The sequence below is a fragment of the Eriocheir sinensis genome, unplaced genomic scaffold (genome assembly GCF_024679095.1).
Source record: "Eriocheir sinensis breed Jianghai 21 unplaced genomic scaffold, ASM2467909v1 Scaffold1472, whole genome shotgun sequence".
NCBI classification, from domain to species: domain Eukaryota; kingdom Metazoa; phylum Arthropoda; class Malacostraca; order Decapoda; family Varunidae; genus Eriocheir; species Eriocheir sinensis.
The window spans coordinates 50,001-69,021 of NW_026110820.1; the positions used below are offsets into that span (position 1 = coordinate 50,001).

At 43.9% G+C, this 19,021-nt stretch overlaps 1 protein-coding gene and 1 long non-coding RNA gene across 12 annotated transcripts in view; both read left to right on the top strand.

Moving 5' to 3' along the window:
• Positions 1-18,037, top strand: part of LOC126990175 (uncharacterized) — a 53,039-nt gene extending 35,002 nt beyond the window's left edge. For all 3 annotated transcript variants that reach the window (XM_050848729.1, XM_050848730.1, XM_050848731.1), the window contains 2 exons: positions 13,994-14,156; positions 16,847-18,037. In XM_050848729.1, the coding sequence (XP_050704686.1) occupies positions 13,994-14,156; positions 16,847-16,970 (287 nt within the window). In that variant the 3' untranslated portion in view covers positions 16,971-18,037. The remainder of the gene's footprint in view (positions 1-13,993; positions 14,157-16,846) is intronic.
• Positions 14,163-16,840, top strand: LOC126990176 (uncharacterized). Of its 9 annotated transcripts, none has more exons than XR_007744098.1 (5): positions 14,163-14,293; positions 14,431-15,481; positions 15,519-16,088; positions 16,404-16,440; positions 16,582-16,840. It is a non-coding gene; the product is annotated as an uncharacterized LOC126990176 (long non-coding RNA). The 9 variants fall into 9 exon arrangements; XR_007744097.1 differs by having other exon boundaries at positions 14,431-15,446; positions 15,482-16,088; XR_007744099.1 differs by having other exon boundaries at positions 14,431-15,230; positions 15,482-16,088.
• Positions 18,038-19,021: the final 984 nt, after the last annotated feature.

Here is a 19,021-nt window from a genome sequence, read left to right on the forward strand (position 1 = left end):
AATAGAGATGGTGAAAACAATTGCAGCAGCAGCAGTGGTGGTGGTGGTAGTAGTAGTAGTAGTAGTAGTAGTGGTGGTAGTAGTAGTAGTGGTAGTAGTAGTAGTAGGCTAGTATTTATGTTTCCCCCAGCTTTCGAAATTCTCTCTCTCTCCTTTCCTTTCCTTTCCCTCCCCTTTCCTATTTTCCGTTTTCCTGCCACCTTCCTCTTTTTCCTTTTCCTTCCCATCTCCTTCCCTTCCTCCCTCCTATAATTCCTTTTTCTTCCCCCTTCCCCTTTTTTTCTCTCCCTCCTCCCCTTCCTTCTTTCCTCTTCTTTCCTCATCCTCATTCCCCTTCTGTCCTCTTCCCTTTTCCCCTTCTTTCCTCTTCCCTCTTCCATTATCTTCCCTTCCTTTCCCCCCTTTTACACTATACATCCTCTCCCTTTCCCTTCCTCACCATTCACCCACCTCTCCCTCTTCTCCTTCCCTTCCTCACCATCTCTCACCTTAACCTAACTTGCCTGACCTCTTCCTCCGCCTCCTTCTCCTCCTCCTACAAATACTACTTCCCCCTCCTCCCCCCTTATATTTTCCTTTCCCTTCTCATCTTCCCTTTCATTTTTCCTATTCCAAAATTCTCCCACCATCGTCTCTTATTTTCCTTCCTTTCCTCTTCCGGTCCATACATTTCCTCCTCCTCCTCCACCCACACCCAAACTTCCCTTCTGACCATCGACCCCTCTCTCTCTCTCTCTCTCTCTCTCTCTCTCTCTCTCTCTCTCTCTCTCTCTCTCTCTCTCTCTCTCTCTCTCTCAAAGGGGGGTAGGGTGAACTCCACGTGCAGGGTACGAACACACACACACACACACACACACACACACACACTCACCAGGGCGGACGAAGTACTGCGCATCCTGTGTGTTCGTAGGTCGGTGTTTGTGCATGACTTGTGTTTTTGTGTTTGGGTACAGGTGTGCGTGCGTGCTTGTGTGTGTGTGTAACCTCGTTGACGGTCTGGAGAATGAGAGTAGATAGTTCATTATTATTATTATTATTATTATTTATTTATTTATTTATTTTTTTTTGCGAATTAATCAGAAGAAAAAATAACGAAATGTAATAATTAGATGAAGGAGGAGGAAGGGGTGGGAGTCATGATCATTGTTAAGTTAATCGAAACCACTTTTTTTTTTTGTGTGTGTGGGGTTGGGGGGGGGGCATAGGTAGGGGGCACGATGAAAATGTATTTGAGGGGGGAATGTGAAGGCAATGTTACAGCAGCACTTCTCTCTTAGGTTATTATAAATAGTGTTACAGGTTGCAAGCTATTGATACAGTGTTACAGGTTGCAGGTTATTATAGATTCAGTGTTACGGGTTACAGGTTATTATAGATACACTGAAACACCTCCAGGATTACCAGGCACAGTTCGACCTTTCCTCAGATCCATACAAGCCTTGGTCCACTTGTTACCGAGATGCAGGGTGACCTTTCCTTAGTTTTGCCCGCCTCGCTGACTTTCTACTACGACTATTATTGACCCTACTACTGCCACTACTACTACGACTACTGCTACTATTACTACGACTATTATTGACCCTACTACTGCCACTACTACTACGACTATTATTGGCCCTACTACTGCCACTACTACTACGACTACTGCTACTATTACTACGACTATTATTGATCCTACTACTGCCACTACTACTACGACTACTGCTACTATTACTACGACTATTATTGACCCTACTACTGCCACTACTACGACTACTGCTACTATTACTACGACTATTATTGACCCTACTACTGCACTACTACTACGACTACTTCGACTATTATTGATCCTACTACTGCCACTACTACTACGACTACTGCTACTATTACTACGACTATTATTGACCCTACTACTGCCACTACTACGACTACTGCTACTATTACTACGACTATTATTGACCCTACTACTGCCACTACTACTACGACTACTGCTACTATTACTACGACTATTATTGACCCTACTACTACTACGACTACTGCTACTATTACTACGACTATTATTGATCCCACTACTACGACTACTGCTACTATTACTACGACTATTATTGACCCTACTACTGCCACTACTACTACGACTACTGCTACTATTACTACGACTATTATTGATCCCACTACTACGACTACTGCTACTATTACTACGACTATTATTAACCCTACTACTGCCACTACTACTACGACTACTGCTACTATTACTACGACTATTATTGATCCTACTACTGCACTACTACTACGACTACTGCTACTATTACTACGACTGTTATTGACCCTACTACTGCCACTACTACTACGACTACTGCTACTACTACTACGACTATTATTGACCCCACTACTACTACGACTACTACTGTTACTCACCCCCCCCCACACCCACACTTTCTCTTACAATAAAATAAAAAAAAAGCATTGGCAGGAAAGTAACAATAACAGCAGCCATCTTGTCCGCCCATGCGCAGTAACCTACCTACGCCACCGCCACCACCGGCCAATGGGTCACACGTGGCACCCCCAAAAACATTTAACCCCTCCTCCCCCCCCCCCCCCCTTCTCCTTCCCCTCCTCCTCCTCCTCGCTAAACTTATGTATGCGTTGCCTGACCTCTCGTTGCCCCCCCCCCTCTCCCTTTTTCACTCCCTCCTCAGTCCGTCTCATCTGCCTCTCCCTCTTCCTCCCTCCCTATTCCATCCTCTCCCTTCTTCCCTCCCTTCTTTTTCTATTCCCTCTTCCTCCTATTCCCTTCCCTCCCTTTTTTTTCTCTCTCCTCTGCCTCTCCCATCCTCTGTATTCTCTCATCTCTCCCCTTTTCCCTCCCTTCATATTGCCTCTCCCTCTCCCATCCTCCGTAATTCCTCCCCTCCCCCTATTTCCTCCCACCTTTCCTGCCACTTACACCACCTATCCCTGCACTGCATATTCCTTGTGGGGTCTTTAAAGAAAATGGTTCCACCTTCGAGGAGTCAGGCGTGTGAAGAACGACTCAGCCTTTTTATGCAAGAAAGAGACGCGACACTTGCGAGACTTCATTTAGGTCTTGAAGTCCTTGATGTACAGTATCCGTTCTCACTCGAAGCGACGAACGCCAGAGCGGGCATCCTCGTAACGGGCCCTGATAGGCTATGTGTTGGGCGTCTTTCCATGTTTCCTCCTCTTCCTGCTCGGGTCACTAGGTAGGCTACGTTGTCTTGATGCCGCAAAGTTCTAAGCACAGTACAGCAGACCACGGTGGACCAGACCTCTCTCTCTCTCTCTCTCTGCACGAGTTGGGGAGGAAGAGAAGGGTGGACAAAAAGAAGGAGGAGGAGGAGGAGGTGGCGTAGGCCCAGGAATAGGAAGTATGTAACCAACCGTTGCCTAGCTACTTTTCTCTCTCTCTCTCTCTCTCTCTCTCTCTCTCTCTCTCTCTCTCTCTCTCTCTCTCTCTCTCTCTCATTTTTTCCCTCCGTATCAATCATTAGTCCTCTTCATTCGTTTCTTCGCCTCATTTATCTTTTCATCTCTTCTCGCCCCTCCTTATTCCTCCTGTTTTCCTTCCTTTTCATCGTCTTTTTCCTCCCTTTCTTCCAGCTCTCCAGTCCTCTCCTCTTTCTTAAGTTGTATTTGCTGCCACTACTACTACTACAATTTATATTACTGCTTCTAAAAAGGTGCTACTACTACATCTATAACTGCGTGAAAACAACAAATCAAAAGAAAAAAAAGCATAAGTAGTATTATTACTTTTAATAGTAGTAATAGTACTAGTAGTCGTCTATCTTCACCAAATCCCTTTACTACCACCATCTCCTCCTCCTCCCTTCACCACCACCACCACCACCACTCGCCAGCCGTTTACACGCGGCACCCCCAAAACAGTTAACCCCTCCTCCTCCTCCTTTTTCGCCCCCACTTAAAGCTGTGTTTACCTTCCTCCTGTTCCCCTCCTCCGCCGCCGCCGCCGCCGCCTCTTCCTCTCTTTTTAAACTTGTGCGTTGCCTTTCCTCTCGTTTCCCCTCCCCCCTTCTCTTTCCTTGCCTTCCTAGTACAGAATTTCCCTCCCACTCATCTGCCTTTCCCTATTCCCACCTTCGTATTCTCTTCTCTCCCTATTTCCTCCTGTCATTCCTCCTCTCCTTTCTCCCTCCCTCCTCCTCCTCCTGCTTGTGTGTTTGAGTTCGTTAGGTATTGATCTGGCAAAGCTGCAAGCACAGTACTGAGCAGAGGTGATGCATGACTCTCTCTCTCTCTCTCTCTCTCTCTCTCTCTCTCTCTCTCTCTCTCTCTCTCTCTCTCTCTCTCTCTCTCTCTCTCCTGTAGTAACTGATGTGTTTAAGTAAAGGCTGTTTGTTATATATTTGTTTTATTGGACATCCGAAATAAAACAACAAATAGAAACTGATTACTATGCTTTGTCAGTGTGTGTGTGTGTGTGTGTGTGTGTGTGTGTGTGTGTGTGTGTGCGTGCGCGCGCGATAGTGGCACATCCAGAATTATAATTATTGACGAAAACCTGATCAAGATGTAAGCCGGTGAGGACGGTCCACGTATTGTTTGCTAATCTTGTCAGTGTCGGCCTTCCGCGTTCCCTTGTGAATCCAAAGTAAGCTGATCAAAACGATTCAACAATACAAAAATTACAGTAGAAATAGTAGTAGTTGTAGTAGTAGGAGTACTGTATAAAGATGTTTGGCAAGTCTATTACAATTGATTAAATGATATATGGCAAGGAATATGGCATTTGTGGCAGGAGTGACTTGTGGCAGCAGAGTATGTATGGCAACAAGACACCTTTTTTCACCTTTCTCCTGATGTCGACACAGATATAGTCACCCTGCGCAGTAACCATGACCCACCCCAATAGGTCACTGCCCCCGCTGCCACCACCACCATCACTACTACTATCACCACCACCACCACCCTGCTGCTACCACCACTACCACCCTGCCACCACCACCACCACCCTGCTACTACCACCACCACCACTATCACCACCACCCTTCAACTACCACCACTACCACCACCACCACCACCCTGCTACTTACACTACTATGGTACTTATGTTTTCTTCTTCCTCATACAGCTGTTATCGTTACCATTATTGCGCTTTCTACTACTATTCTGCAACTACTACCACTATAACAAATATTATTAATTAAAAATAGTGCACTATTACCACTTCCAGACAGACAGACAGACAAGCAGGCAGACAGACAAACAATTGATTAACCAACATAGAACAAAGAAATCCCACATCGCACCGTTGAGAGGAAAGGTATCAGATAAAACAAGTACACAGTTTGCGGGCGCCAGGTTTTCTTTATTTACAACTGAACACTTTGCTGGCCACCCCACGAGCTGCTCTTCGTCCTAACGGGGTACAAAATAAAACAAGAAAATCACTTGCAAGGTTGATGATATGTAGGTCTGCAAAATAGGTATGTTCTGCACTCAGCAAGCCACGAGAGAAGAAAAAAACGAAGGTCTAGTCTGATGCCAGCTTCTAATAACTTGGCAACATTGCTTACATAACACTCCTCCGCCGCCCCTCTCTCTCTCTCTCTCTCTCTCTCTCTCTCTCTCTCTCTCTGAAGTCACTGGGTCCGTAGTATTGATCGCAGAAGCAGTTGCAAACCAGACAGAACGGCGTGACTCTCTCTCTCTCTCTCTCTCTCTGCGTTTACTTTGTTCTCTTGTTTTGTTGGGAGAGATCGCACGGTTTATTATTATTATTATTATTATTATTATTATTATTATTATTACCTGTTCTTGATATTAATTTAACTTAACCTGATGGACCAAAAAGAACGAATAGTAGTTGTAGTGGCGGTAGTATAGTAGTAGGAGTAATAGTAGTAGTAGCAGCAGTAGAAATAGTAGCAGTAGTATAGGAGGAAGGGGTTATAGGGAATTGTTGCGCCAGAGGGGAGGGGAGGGAGGCGTAACTAGGCAACGGCTGCTTACATAACCTCCTCCTCCTCCATATCCTCCCTTTGTCACTAACCTACCTCCTTCCTCTCTTTGTCCATCCTTCTCTTCCTTCTCCTCTCCACGTCATCAATCCATATCTTACAGAGAGAGAGAGAGAGAGAGAGAGAGAGAGAGAGAGAATTTGAATCACAGCCAACCGTTATCTTAAAAGTACTACCGAAGGCTGTGTGTGTGTGTGTGTGTGTGTGTGTGTGTGTGTGAAGGGTGCTGTTATACAATTTTTCGAAGGTCACTTACCCTCCAACCCATCTCCCTTCACGTCCTCCCATCCCCTCTCTCTCCCTTTCCCATCCCTTCCCGTCCCTTCCTTCGTCTGTTCCCATCGACCCGCCATCTCTCTCTCTCTCTCTCTCTCTCTCTCTCTCACACACACACACACACACATACACACACACGATTTTGCTGTTTAATGATTTTACTGAGAGAGAGAGAGGGGGGGGGGGGATTGTTTACGCCCGTTAGCAGCTGATCATGTGCTTGGCAGGCTAAACCCAGGAGGAGGAGGAGGAGGAAGCGTGAAAGAAAAAGAAAAGCCCTAATTTCATCTCAAAACTTTCTTCCCTCCACTTTATTCCTTTCCTCTTCCACTCTCCCTTCTTCCTTTCTTTTCCCCTTTTATTCTTCTTTCTTCTTACCTCCTTTTTCCCCCCCTTTATACTGCTTCACTCTCGTACACTTTCTTCCATCCTTTGTATCACTCTCGTACACTCTCCCTCCTCTTCCTTCTTTCTCTTTACCTCTTCTCATTTCTCCACCTTCCTCTTTCCCTCCTTTACACTTTTTTTTTTACACATACACTTTCTTCTATCCACTGTATCACTCTCATCCACTCTCCCTCCTTCCCTTCTTCCTTCCGTCTTTCTTTTTACCACTCATATCATTTTCCTACCATTCTTCCTTTCCTCTTCTTTCCGATGTGTCACCTTTTTTATCCTTATATATCCTTCTCCTCGTTTTCTATTTCCTCCTCTTAATCCTTTCCTCATCGCTAAATTATAATCCGTGCCGTTGACAGTGTAGCCAGAGCAAACTATTAATGACCCAGTAAAGGTGTGGAGGTAAACAGGTAAACAAAAGGACAGGTAACGAAGGGCAGGTGTGGCGGAGCATCTTATTGACCTATTTTCTTCTTTGCTTCTATTTTTTGTTGCTTCTTTTTTGTGTTAGGAGTGTGTTCATACTTCCTCGTCACTTCCCAAATCTTGACCCACATCGTTCAGGGTGACTTACTTAACCTAACTTTCGTGTGTGTGTGTGTGTGTGTCAGTTTGTTTATTTGTCCTTGTCCGTAGTGAAGGAGGTTGGCGGGGGGTGTAGTGAGTGCGGTGTACGGGTGACCTAGATCATATGTTCTATGGCGACTCGACCTTCTTTTATTTTTGTTTCCCTTATGTAATACACTTAGCAAACCACTTTCACACCTCTGCACTTCTACACTTCATCCTCACTCTCCTCTTTACATTTATTTTTGCTATTCTCATTACACTTTCTGGTCAGTGTTCATCCTTCCGTCTAATACACTTAATAAATCAAAATATAAGGACTGAAGGAAGAAAGGAAGGAAAGGACTTAATCTTATCCTACCAACCTAATTTATCTTAGCCGAGTCAAAGCTAAACTAACCCAACCAGACCTATCCTAACCTAACCAAACCTAGCCTTACCTAGCTTGTCCCAACCAAATCTAAAGCAACCCAAGCAATCCTAGTCTAACCTAACATCCTAGCCAGACGAAAGCTAACCTAACCTATTCTAACCTAACCAAACTTAGCCTTACCTAGCTTCTCCCAACCAAACCTAACCCAACCCAAGCACTCCTAGTCCAATCTAACATTCTAGCCAAACGAAAGCTAACCTAATCCAGCCAGACCTAACTTATCCTAACCTTACCTAACTTAACCTAAACAAACCTTACCAAACCCAACCAGATATGGCAACCTAACCAAACCAAACTTTACATAACTTGTCCCAACCAAACCATACCTAACCCAACCAAACCTAACCTTACCAAATTTGTCCCAACCAAGCCTTACCAAACCCTATTCTATCCTAACCTAACCAAACTTAACCTTACCTAACCTATCCCAAACAAACCTTACCTATCCCAGCCAAACCAAACCGAACCCAACTTAGCCAAACCTTACCTTGCCCCACCTTGATAAGGTCACCTAAGATTTGTCCTTCCCGCCTGTTTATCAGCCTATCTCTGCCTTAGCCATGAAACGCATTGCTGTCCTGGTTTACTGTTATCCCTTCTGATTAGAATATAGGTCAGCTGTCTGCGTTGCCACGCTGTGATGGGCAAGCAGCTACTATCCATATCAGACCCTATGACATGCCGTTTTTCGCAAATATCTTTCAAACGAAGACTCGGATCAGCATGGGACTTTGGCACAGATTGTTTCACACACTCCGCTAATTTTTGTCGCTATTGTGCAATGCCAGATGCGGTTAATTATGGCGTTTACTCATGAGCGTGATGGCAAAACCTGCGTGAGCCACTCAAACTATATTTAGCATTAGTTAGACCTCATCTTGACTATGCGGTTCAGTTCTGGTCACCTTACTATAGAATGGATATCAAAATGTTAGAATCGGTGCAGAGGAGGATGACTAAGATGATTCAGGGGTTGAGAAACTTGCCATACGAGGAAAGACTCAAACAGTTAAACTTGCATTCTCTAGAAAGGCGAAGGGTGCGTGGAGACATGATCGAGGTTTATAAATGGATGAAGGGCTTTAATAAGGGAGATATTCAGAAGGTTTTATTGGTAAGAGAACCGGGTAGGACACGAAGTAATGGGTTTAAACTAGATAAATTCAGATTCAACAGGGACATAGGCAAAAATTGGTTTACTAACAGGGTGGTGGATGAGTGGAATAGGCTTAGCAGTCATGTGGTGAGTGCCAATACAATTGTCACATTCAAAAATTGATTAGATAAATTCATGGACAGCGATATTAGGTGGGGTTAGATACACGGGAGCTTAGGGTCAAAGGAGCTGCCTCGTACAGGCCTACCGGCTTCTTGTAGACTCCTGCGTTCTTATGTATGTTCTTATGTTCTCCCACCCCTGGCTTCCCCTACTCCCATCCTTCCCTTTCCATCCCTCCTTCTCCCCCGCACTCTCTCCCCCTGCCCTCTTTCTCCCCTCTTCTCCCCCCCCCCCCCTCTCTCTCTCTCTCTCTCTCTCTCTCTCTCTCTCTCTCTCTCTCTCTCTCTCTCTCCCACAAACACTTGTGCTGTACACGAGATATGAATCCATGCACACGTATGACTTGAATTAATGGCAGATAAATAGAAATTATATCCCGTCTGCATCAGCATCAATAGTGATGACGAGGATGACCTGTTTGTCGATGGTGATGAATGTTGAAGTAACAGCCTATGTGGTCAGTTACTTACATTATTAATCCACCCGTCATGTACTCGCTGTCTATTCTTGTGTGCTATGACTTTTTAACATATCTACATGAACACAGCGTATGGCAGTCTTTTCCTAACATCAGAATAAATTATTCATATATTTCTCCAATTTCGTTTCACGTTTTTACTCTGCAATGAATTCCCGCTTCAATTCCACCGTTATTCCTTTCCGTCTCTTACGCGATTTCCTATAAATTATCAAGCGTCAGCTACGTGCTTCATCCCATCATACGCTCAACGTAACCTGTGGGAAGGAGGGTCACATACTCGTACAACTTTCAATGGTTGTATAATTGCCAAACAAACCTCATACAGCACTTAAGCAACATTCAGTTACGCTGGAACAGGAATCAGGGTCGTGTGCATAAAACACCAGACCATACTTTGCATATACTTTCGAGTTATCCGCCATTGTAGACAAGTCATATGTGTGCAACGCTTCACATCGCATGTCCACAGAGAGAGAGGGGTGGGGGGGAGGTATGGGGGAGAAGGAGGGAGGGAAAGGGAGGGATGGGAGTAGGGGAAGCCAGGGGTGGAGGTAGGTGGTGGATATACGTCACGCCTCACCTGTTCGAATGAGTAAGTGGCTCACGCAGGTTTTGCCATCACAGTCATGAGTAAACTTCATAATTAACCGCATCTGGCACAATAGCGTCAAAAATTAGCGGAGTGTGTGAAACAATCTGTGCCAAAGTCCCATGCTGATCCGAGTCTTCGTTTGAAAGATATTTGCGAAAAACGGTATGTCATAGGGTCTGATATGGATAGTAGGTAAACAAGGAGGAAGGTAGCGAGGGAGGCAAGCACACAGATAGGTAGGTAGATATGTAGGCAAGTAGGTAGATAGCTAGATAAATAGATATGTAGGTAGGTAGGTTTGTAATTCGGTGGGTTGGGAGGGAGGGAGACAAGAAGGTAAGTATGTAGGTAAATAGATATTTAGGTAGATGGGTGGACTGAAAGGCAGGCAGGCAGGTTAGGAGGCTGAAGGAAGGGTAGTGCAGAAGTGGGGTGTTGGCAACAATGCAGTAATGCGTGATTGGGTTATGTCGCACAAGGTTTCTCCTCTTCCTCTTCCTCCTCGCCTGTATTTCATCTTGTTAAAATAAGTGTCTGCCTCTTTCGGGTTTTTCCTTCCTCTTACTGTATGATTTAGTGAAATGTTTATCAACACAAGGAATGCTTTGTGTGTATGTATGTGTGTGTGTGTTCTAGGGATGCAAAACGTGACTATGGAAGTGATTAACCATTATATTACAAGTTTACCCTTCCTCAGCCATTCCCTTATCATCAGTTCCAACATATAAGTCAGCCATACCCCATTTAGTGAGCTTTCTGTGAACCACTTTTTATGGGTTAATGGCTTTATCTAACGTTTAAATTCCTTCTGTCAGTAAGCTTATGTCGCAAACAGGCCAATAAAAATAAGGTAATGGGAAGTAAAGTGTGTTATGGAATTTTAACGAAGGGGTGACACCGTTTAGATGCTGCTTCTGTTTTTTGATTTGGTAATAACTCATAATTTTATTTAGCATAGTAGAGCTTGAAATACGGAAGTTAATGCTTGGGATCTTAAAAAGGGTTTGAGTATAATGATAATGGTGATAATGGTTGCTGTTGAATGAAGTTTAGAGGAAGAACTAGGAGAAACAAGAAAAAGTGAAGAAGTTGACATTAATAATAACGAAAAAAAAGACGAAGAAAATGTTGGGATCTTAAAAAAGGTTTGAGTATAATGATAAAAGTGAATAATGGTTGCTGTTGAATGATATGTAGAGGAAGAACAAGAAGAAACAAGAAAAAGTAAAGAAGTTGACATTAATAACAACGAAAAAAAGAGACGAAGAAAATGTAGATAGGCGGTAATCAGTCGCTAAAGTGGTGGAATGATCTAGAAGTGAAGAGATAAGAGAAAGATAAAGGAGAAAACAGCGTCAGAAGACCAACGAACGAGGTAGAAGAGTTAAAGAGAATGAATCAGAGAGAGAGAGAGAGAGAGAGAGGAATCTGAGAAGCCTAACAAGTCACATATTGAGGATGAGGAGAAGGAAGAAGAATAAGAGGATTAAATTACGTTGTGTCTCTCTCGTTTGGGGAGGGTCAGGGCGTGTCATGAGAGAGAGAGAGAGAGAGAGAGAGAGAGAGAGAGAGAACACGTTACCAATCCCACCAAACCAGTATATCACCATTCACCCCCCCCCCTCTCTCTCTCTCTCTCTCGTATATATAGATACAAAAAAGAGGTAAGGTTTAAAGGAGGAAATAAAAAAATTTAAATAGAAACAAAGAAAGGAAGGAAAGAATGAAGACGAAGAAGAAATTGAGAGAAAAGGCATAAAGATAGCGGAGAGAGAGAGAGAGAGAGAGAGAGAGAGAGAGCATAGGGGAGGGAAGCATGGTTTGAAAATAGAATAGAGGGAGGGAAAGGAGGTGGCCAGAGAGAGTGGCTGACTGGCTCGGGGTCATAGGGAACTAACGTGTCCTTGAAAATGCTAAAGTCTACGGTATTTGTTTTGTATTCTTCCGCGTACGACATAACCTTGATATTCTCCTCCTGCTTTACTACTAGCCTACTACTACTGCTATTACTATTACTACTATATTGTTTCAAAGCTATTCCACTTCCTTTTCATTATTATCTTTTCATTTCATATTTTCCAAACTTCCCTTCCTTTCCCTGTTTAGATAAATAATGGTAGTGGTGGTAGTAGTAGTAGTAGTAGCAAGCTATGGTGTATTTTCATAGTGAAGATGGTTGTTCTAGTTTAGTTATATTCCGTAGTAGCAGTAGTAGTAGCAGTGGTAATATTATCAGTAGTAGTAGTAAAAAAAAAAATAGTAGTGATAGTAGCAGTGGTAATGGTAGTAGTAGTAGTAGTAATAGTATTGATGGTAGTATTGTACTAGTGGTGGTGGTTACGTAATATTTGGGGGGAGGAAACGTGTGTTCGTCCCAGTGAGCCGTTTAGCGCCGGCAGTCTGGCGCCAACCTTAACCTTATTTGGGATGACATTAGGAGGGTGGTGGCGGTGGTGGTGGTATAGCTGGTGTAACGAACTTCTGCTACACCTACTACAACTACTAGCTACTGCTACTCATCATCATTCTCTCTCTCTCTCTCTCTCTCTCTCTCTCTCTCTCTCTCTCTCTCTCTCTCTCTCTCTCTCTCTCTCAAATAACGTCCCATAACCAGTGTGATCCAGTACAGACCAGTTAGGACCTTCGGGACATACTATCACATAGGCCTAGCTCTCTCTCTCAAATAACGTCCCATAACCAGTGTGATCCAGTACAGACCAGTTAGGACCTTCGGGGCATACTATCACGTAGGCCTAGCTCTCTCTCTCTCTCTCTCTCTCTCTCTCTCTCTCTCTCTCTCTCTCTCTCTCTCTCTCTCATAACCAGTCTTACCTGGTACAGACCAGTTACGGGCTTACTATCTGATCTTTGATACTATCACGTATGACCTCCCCCTCACGCTGTGGCGACTCTGGACCACGACCACCCAGCGACTTTCGATTAAAATTTCAACAATTTGGCTCTCACGCTCCAAGAATGGTGGGATTTTGAGGGTGTCGGTGTCGGCTAGTATGATTGCCGACGGTCGTCGCCTGTCTGGGACATTTGGCCAACTCGATGCCAGAATGTCGGCGACATGCTGGCAACTAGTCTCAAGGCGAAACAACGGTCATTTTTTTTTAAATGGCGCCATGTCTACGATAACCACGACTATGCCGACCGATTATTCGACTGTCGCAAACGATCACCGACTCGGCAAGACTGTGAACTGGTTGGCCGACGGTCGCCGTCTAAAAATATTTAGTCTTGGGTCTAAACGGTATTCAGTATCCCACCAACATCCCGAAAACTTGTTAGACGATATTTCTGAGCTGAGTTGTCACGAACGTCCCTCATTAGACGAGGACTCGTCACGACAGTCCATCATTATTAAGTAGTCAGCGCTGACTAAACTAATTGCCAGCATGTCGCCGACATGCTGGCAACTAGTTGGCCGAATGTCCCAAACTGGGCCAGACAGGCGACGACCGTCGGCAGCCATGCTATCCGACACCAAGACACCAAAAAATCTCCCCCGGCATCCCCCCATTCTTGGAGCGTGGGAGCCAACTTGTCAAATCCAAAAGTCGCTGGGTTGTCGTGACCCAAAGTCAGCACAGTTTGAAGGGAGCTTAACGGATCATTTTGTGGCTTGATAGTTTTCAAAATGAAATTATTGACACTATCTTCCTCTTTCTCCTTAGTCATCCCTCAAATGGGTGTTGGCAGCTCCATCTCATCTCAAACTTTTCGATCGTGCTTTTGACTCAATAAAGTTTCTACTGCCCAACGTCAACATGCAATTTAGTTATCGTCGAATGGTTATTGTTTTGATTTTTTTTTTAAGATTGATAAGAATTTAATTTCCTTCGATGGCCTTTCATGGCTTTCAGAAATAAATAATCAAGCTCACCTTATGTCTCCACCTCTTTATTCTCCTTCATCTTTCCTCCTCCCCTTTCCCTAACTTAACCGGCTAACGTGTGTTCTCTCTCTCCCCCTTCAGTGTGCAAGATCAAGTCGGCCCTTCAGCTCAGCGAGGACGATTGGGTGCGGGAGTACGAGGTGGAGAAGCCTCACCAACTGGACAGGAACCTTATCTTCTACGCACGCGGCCCCAACGCCTCCAGCACCGCCGTCGAAATAGCGCACAGACTGGGCTTCAAGAGGTGAGAGGAGGAAGGATGGGAAGGACATTGAAGAGGGTGGAAAGGATTTATAGAAGAGTTAAAGAGAGAGGAGGGTGGAAGGAATGGATAGAGGAAGGGTTGAAGGACGAGATAGCGCACAGACTGGGCTTAAAGAGGTGAGAGGGGGAAGGATGGGAAGGACATTGAAGAGGGTGAAAAGGATTGAATGAAGAGTTAAAGGGAGGGAAGGGTGGAAGGAATGGATAGAGGAAGGGTTGAAGGACGAGATAACGCACAGACTGGGCTTAAAGAGGTGAGAGGAGGAAGGATGGGAAGGACATTGAAGAGGGTGGAAAGGATTTATAGAAGAGTTAAAGGGTGGGAAGGGTGGAAGGAATGGATAGAGGAAGGGTTGAAGGACGAGATAACGCACAGACTGGGCTTAAAGAGGTGAGAGGAGGAAGGATGGGAAGGACATTGAAGAGGGTGAAAAGGATTGATAGAAGAGTTAAAGGGAGGGAAGGGTGGAAGGAATGGATAGAGGAAGGGTTGAAGGACGAGATAGCGCACAGACTGAGATGGGTGGGTGAAGGAGAGGGGAGGGTGGATAGAGGAAGGGTGCAATGACGTAGCTGTTAGGTTAGGTTAGGGAAAGGTTTTGATCTTACACACTGAAGGGGAGAGAGACAACACACATTAGTCTTCATGGTGTTTCTTCTTTCAATTTATTGTTTTATTTTTATTTTTTTGTGATGGGTGCCTGTGAAGAGAGAGAAAACAAGTGACTAGGTTTGCCAGAGAATAGAGAGAGAACACAAGTGATTAGGTTTGCCAGTGAAGAGAGAGAGAGAGAGAACTCTAGTGATTAGGTTTGCCAAAGAGAGAGAGAACACAAGTGATTGGGTTTGCCAGTGAAGAGAGAGAACACAAGTGATTAGGTTTGCCAGTGGAGAGAACACAAATGATTAGGTTTGCCAGAGAAGAGAGAGAGAATACAAGTGATTAGATTTACCAGAGAAGAGAGAGAACACAAGTGATTAGGTTTGCCAGAGAAGAGAGAGAACACAAGTGATTGGGTTTGCCAGAGAATAGAGAGAGAACACAAGTGATTAGGTTTGCCAGAGAATAGAGAGAACACAAGTGATTAGGTTTGCCAGAGAATAGAGAGAAAACACAAGTGATTAGGTTTGCCAGAGAATAGAGAGAGAACACAAATGATTAGGTTTGCCAGAGAATAGAGAGAGAACACAAGTGGGTTTGCCAGAGGAGAGAGAGAGAACACAAGTGATTAGGTTTGCCAGAGGAGAGAGAGAGAACACAAGTGATTAGGTTTGCCAGAGAAGAGAGAGAACACAAGTGATTAGGTTTGCCAGAGAAGAGAGAGAGAACACAAGTGATTAGGTTTGCCAGAGAAGAGAGAGAACACAAGTGATTAGGTTTGCCAGTGAAGAGAGAGAACACAAATGATTAGGTTTGCCAGAGAAGAGAAAGAGAACACAAGTGATTAGGTTTCCCAGAGAAGAGAGAGAGAACACAAGTGATTAGATTTAAGAATGCAGGAGTCTACAAGAAGCCAGTAGGCCTGTACGAGGCAGCTCCTTTGACCCTAAGCTCCCGTGTATCTAACCCCACCTAATATTGCCAGTTTGCCAGTGGAGAGAGAGAGAACACAAGTGATTAAGTTTGCCAGAGAAGAGAGAGAGAACACAAGTGATTAGGTTTGACAGAGGAGAGAGAGAGAACACAAGTGATTAGGTTTGCCAGAGAAGAGAGAGAGAACACAAGTGATTAGGTTTGCCAGAGAAGAGAGAGAACACAAGTGATTAGGTTTGCCAGAGAAGAGAGAGAACACAAGTGATTAGATTTGCCAGTGAAGAGAGAGAACACAAGTGATTAGGTTTGCCAGAGAAGAGAGAGAGAACACAAGTGATTAGGTTTGCCAGAGAAGAGAGAGAGAACACAAGTGATTAGGTTTGCCAGTGAAGAGAGAACACAAGTGATTAGGTTTGCCAGTGGAGAGAGAGAGAACACAAGTGATTAGGTTTGCCAGAGAAGAGAGAACACAAGTGATTAGGTTTGGCAGAGAAGAGAGAGAGAACACAAGTGATTAGATTTGCCAGAGAAGAGAGAGAACACAAGTGATTAGGTTTGCCAGTGAAGAGAGAGAACACAAGTGATTAGATTTGCCAGAGAAGAGAGAGAACACAAGTGATTAGGTTTGCCAGTGAAGAGAGAGAACACAAGTGATTAGGTTTGCCAGTGAAGAGAGAGAACACAAGTGATTAGGTTTGCCAGAGAAGAGAGAGAGAACACAAGTGATTAGGTTTGCCAGAGAAAAGAGAACACAAGAGATTAGGTTTGCCAGAGAAGAGAGAGAACACAAGTGATTAGGTTTGCCAGAGAAGAGAGAGAGAACACAAGTGATTAGGTTTTGCCAGAGAAGAGAGAGAACACAAGTGATTAGGTTTGCCAGAGGAGAGCGAGAGAGAGAACACAGGTGACTAGGTTTGCCAGAGGAGAGAGAGAGAACACAAGTCATTAGGTTTGGTTTGGTTAGGAAAATTTGTGTTATATGTTGGGTCAGGTTAGCTTAGGGAAATTTGTGTTATATGTTGGGTCAGGTTAGCTTAGGGAAATTTGTGTTATATGTTGGGTCAGGTTAGCATATAGAAAGGTCTTTTTGTAGTCTCCTTGTGTCTTGTGATATGTAACTGAGTCTGCTTTTCCAGGTCAAGGCACTACACTGGTGGCTGGGAGGACTACTGCAGGAGGACAGGACTACCGCTGAAGAAGGCCCAGGATAGTGCCAGCGGTAACTACTACATGAGTGACTTCGACCAGTACTTCCTCTAAGACTATTGGGGAGCCCTGAGATGCTGTACACCACCACCACTTCTACTACCACACCTACTGCTTCTACTACAGCTGTTAAGTGGTTCAGGACAATCTGGGCAATTCCATACAGACCAGTTGGATAGTTATTGAGGTATTAAGTCAGCCCTCACCTCAGCATGTAATAGAAGGAAAAGCTTATCACAAAAACTGTGTCCTAGGCTTTTAACTCTGATCAACTTTTAACGTTTCTTATAAGAGCTCATGGCTGACAAATATCCTTAGAGAAATATATAATGCAAGCAAAGTTTTATGACCTCAAGAAAGCTATCCCATGAAATTTGTATCCTTAGCTTATGACTCTAATCTACCTTTGATGCTTCTTTTAAGAGCTAACGGGCGACAAACATCCCAAGAGAAATATATAATGCAAGCAAATGTTTATGTCCCCAAGAACGATAAGACACAGCACACAATATTTTGGCTCTGATCTCCAAAACTTAAAATCGCATAAATGTCTGGAATTGCCACGATTGTCTGGAACACCTTTATTTACTACTGCCACTTCAACTTCTGCTAACTACCGAGAAACTGCCGCCACTGTTGTTGTTCTAGTATACTTGAAGGTTGTATCGTACGTGTCGTGTTTGACGGGAGTAGCGTTTTACTCTTACTTTTTTGTTCTGAATGAGTAGCTGTCAGTGGGATTGGTGTGTGGTAGCAGTTGGTGATGGTAGTGGGTGTGTATCTTATGAAATGGTTGTAGTTTGAAAGTTGTGTCAGCTGAGGAGGAGGCTAATGATGGATGATTATGATGAATACTGAAGAAAATATTTAATGAGGGTGAGGATGAAAATGAATAATGAAGACGAGGAAGAATGGAGGATATATTTAAGTCAGATAATGATGATGCTAAATAATGAAATAGTAATGGCAAGTTGTGTGAGGGAAGAAATGATAATGATAATAATGAAGAATTTACCGTGAAAACTTGCCACGAGAGAATGACGAATGAAGAAAGATTTAATTATGTAAGAAGAAGAAGAAAGAAAGAAGTAGCAAAAGGAGAAAAAGAAGGAGGAGGAGGAGGAAAAGAAGTTCATGATTAAAGTTTAAGTATGAAGAAGTAATAAAATAAAATAAAATAAAAAGAGGAGAAGAAGGAGGAAGAAGATGATGATTAGAGTTTAATGCTAACCATGTTGTGAGTAATGACAAAACTTTCGCATCGCCATTCATTTGTCATACAGAACTATAGTCGCTGTCAGCCAACTAAACCCTGAGCTCCGCCACTCCCTCATGTCCAGCCTGGGTAGCAATGGTCACTTCCCTTACTCGTGACTTCATCTCACCTTGTTTCACACACATCAGTCACCTTTATTATCATATATGAGATTATTTTGAGGCTTTTGGTCACTTTTTTCGATTAGATAACAGAAATAACCTCCAGCGTGAGTAGCGATGGTCACTTCCCTTGCTTGTGACTTCAACTCGCCTCGTTTCACACACATCAATCACCTTTAGTATCATTTATGAGAGTTTATTTTGAGGTTTTGGTCACTTTTTTCGATTAGATGGCAAAAATTACCTCAACCAATCAGTGACGACTCCAGAAAGGGGAGGATCTTTGTTTTGATTAGGCAAAACTAACCATAGCTAATCCATGATGACCCCAGAAAGGGTAGGAAGTGGGGCATCTTTTTTATAAGATGGCAAATATATCCTCAACCAATCAGTGGTGACTCCATGAAGGGGGAGGGGCTTAGACTAGATGGCTGGTGGTGACATAGTTCTTGCACCTGAATTGTGAGGTTCAGAGAAGTCCATAGTCAGAGGGAACGGTCAAGTCATTCTGTAGCCTCAATGATCTTTCTTCTGGCTGAGATGTGAGTGTGGCTGGTGTTATCAAATTGGTCGTCAGGTTGTTGAGTTTACTGTTACCGCTCGCTCACACTGGCAGGGCTGTTGAGCTGCCTGGCCACTTCTAAAGCTACAGGTGGCTGGCCATCCCTGCCTGGCTATGGCTGTAACTTTCTCCTTAGACAGAAAGTGTTGCTGTCACTGGTCAACAT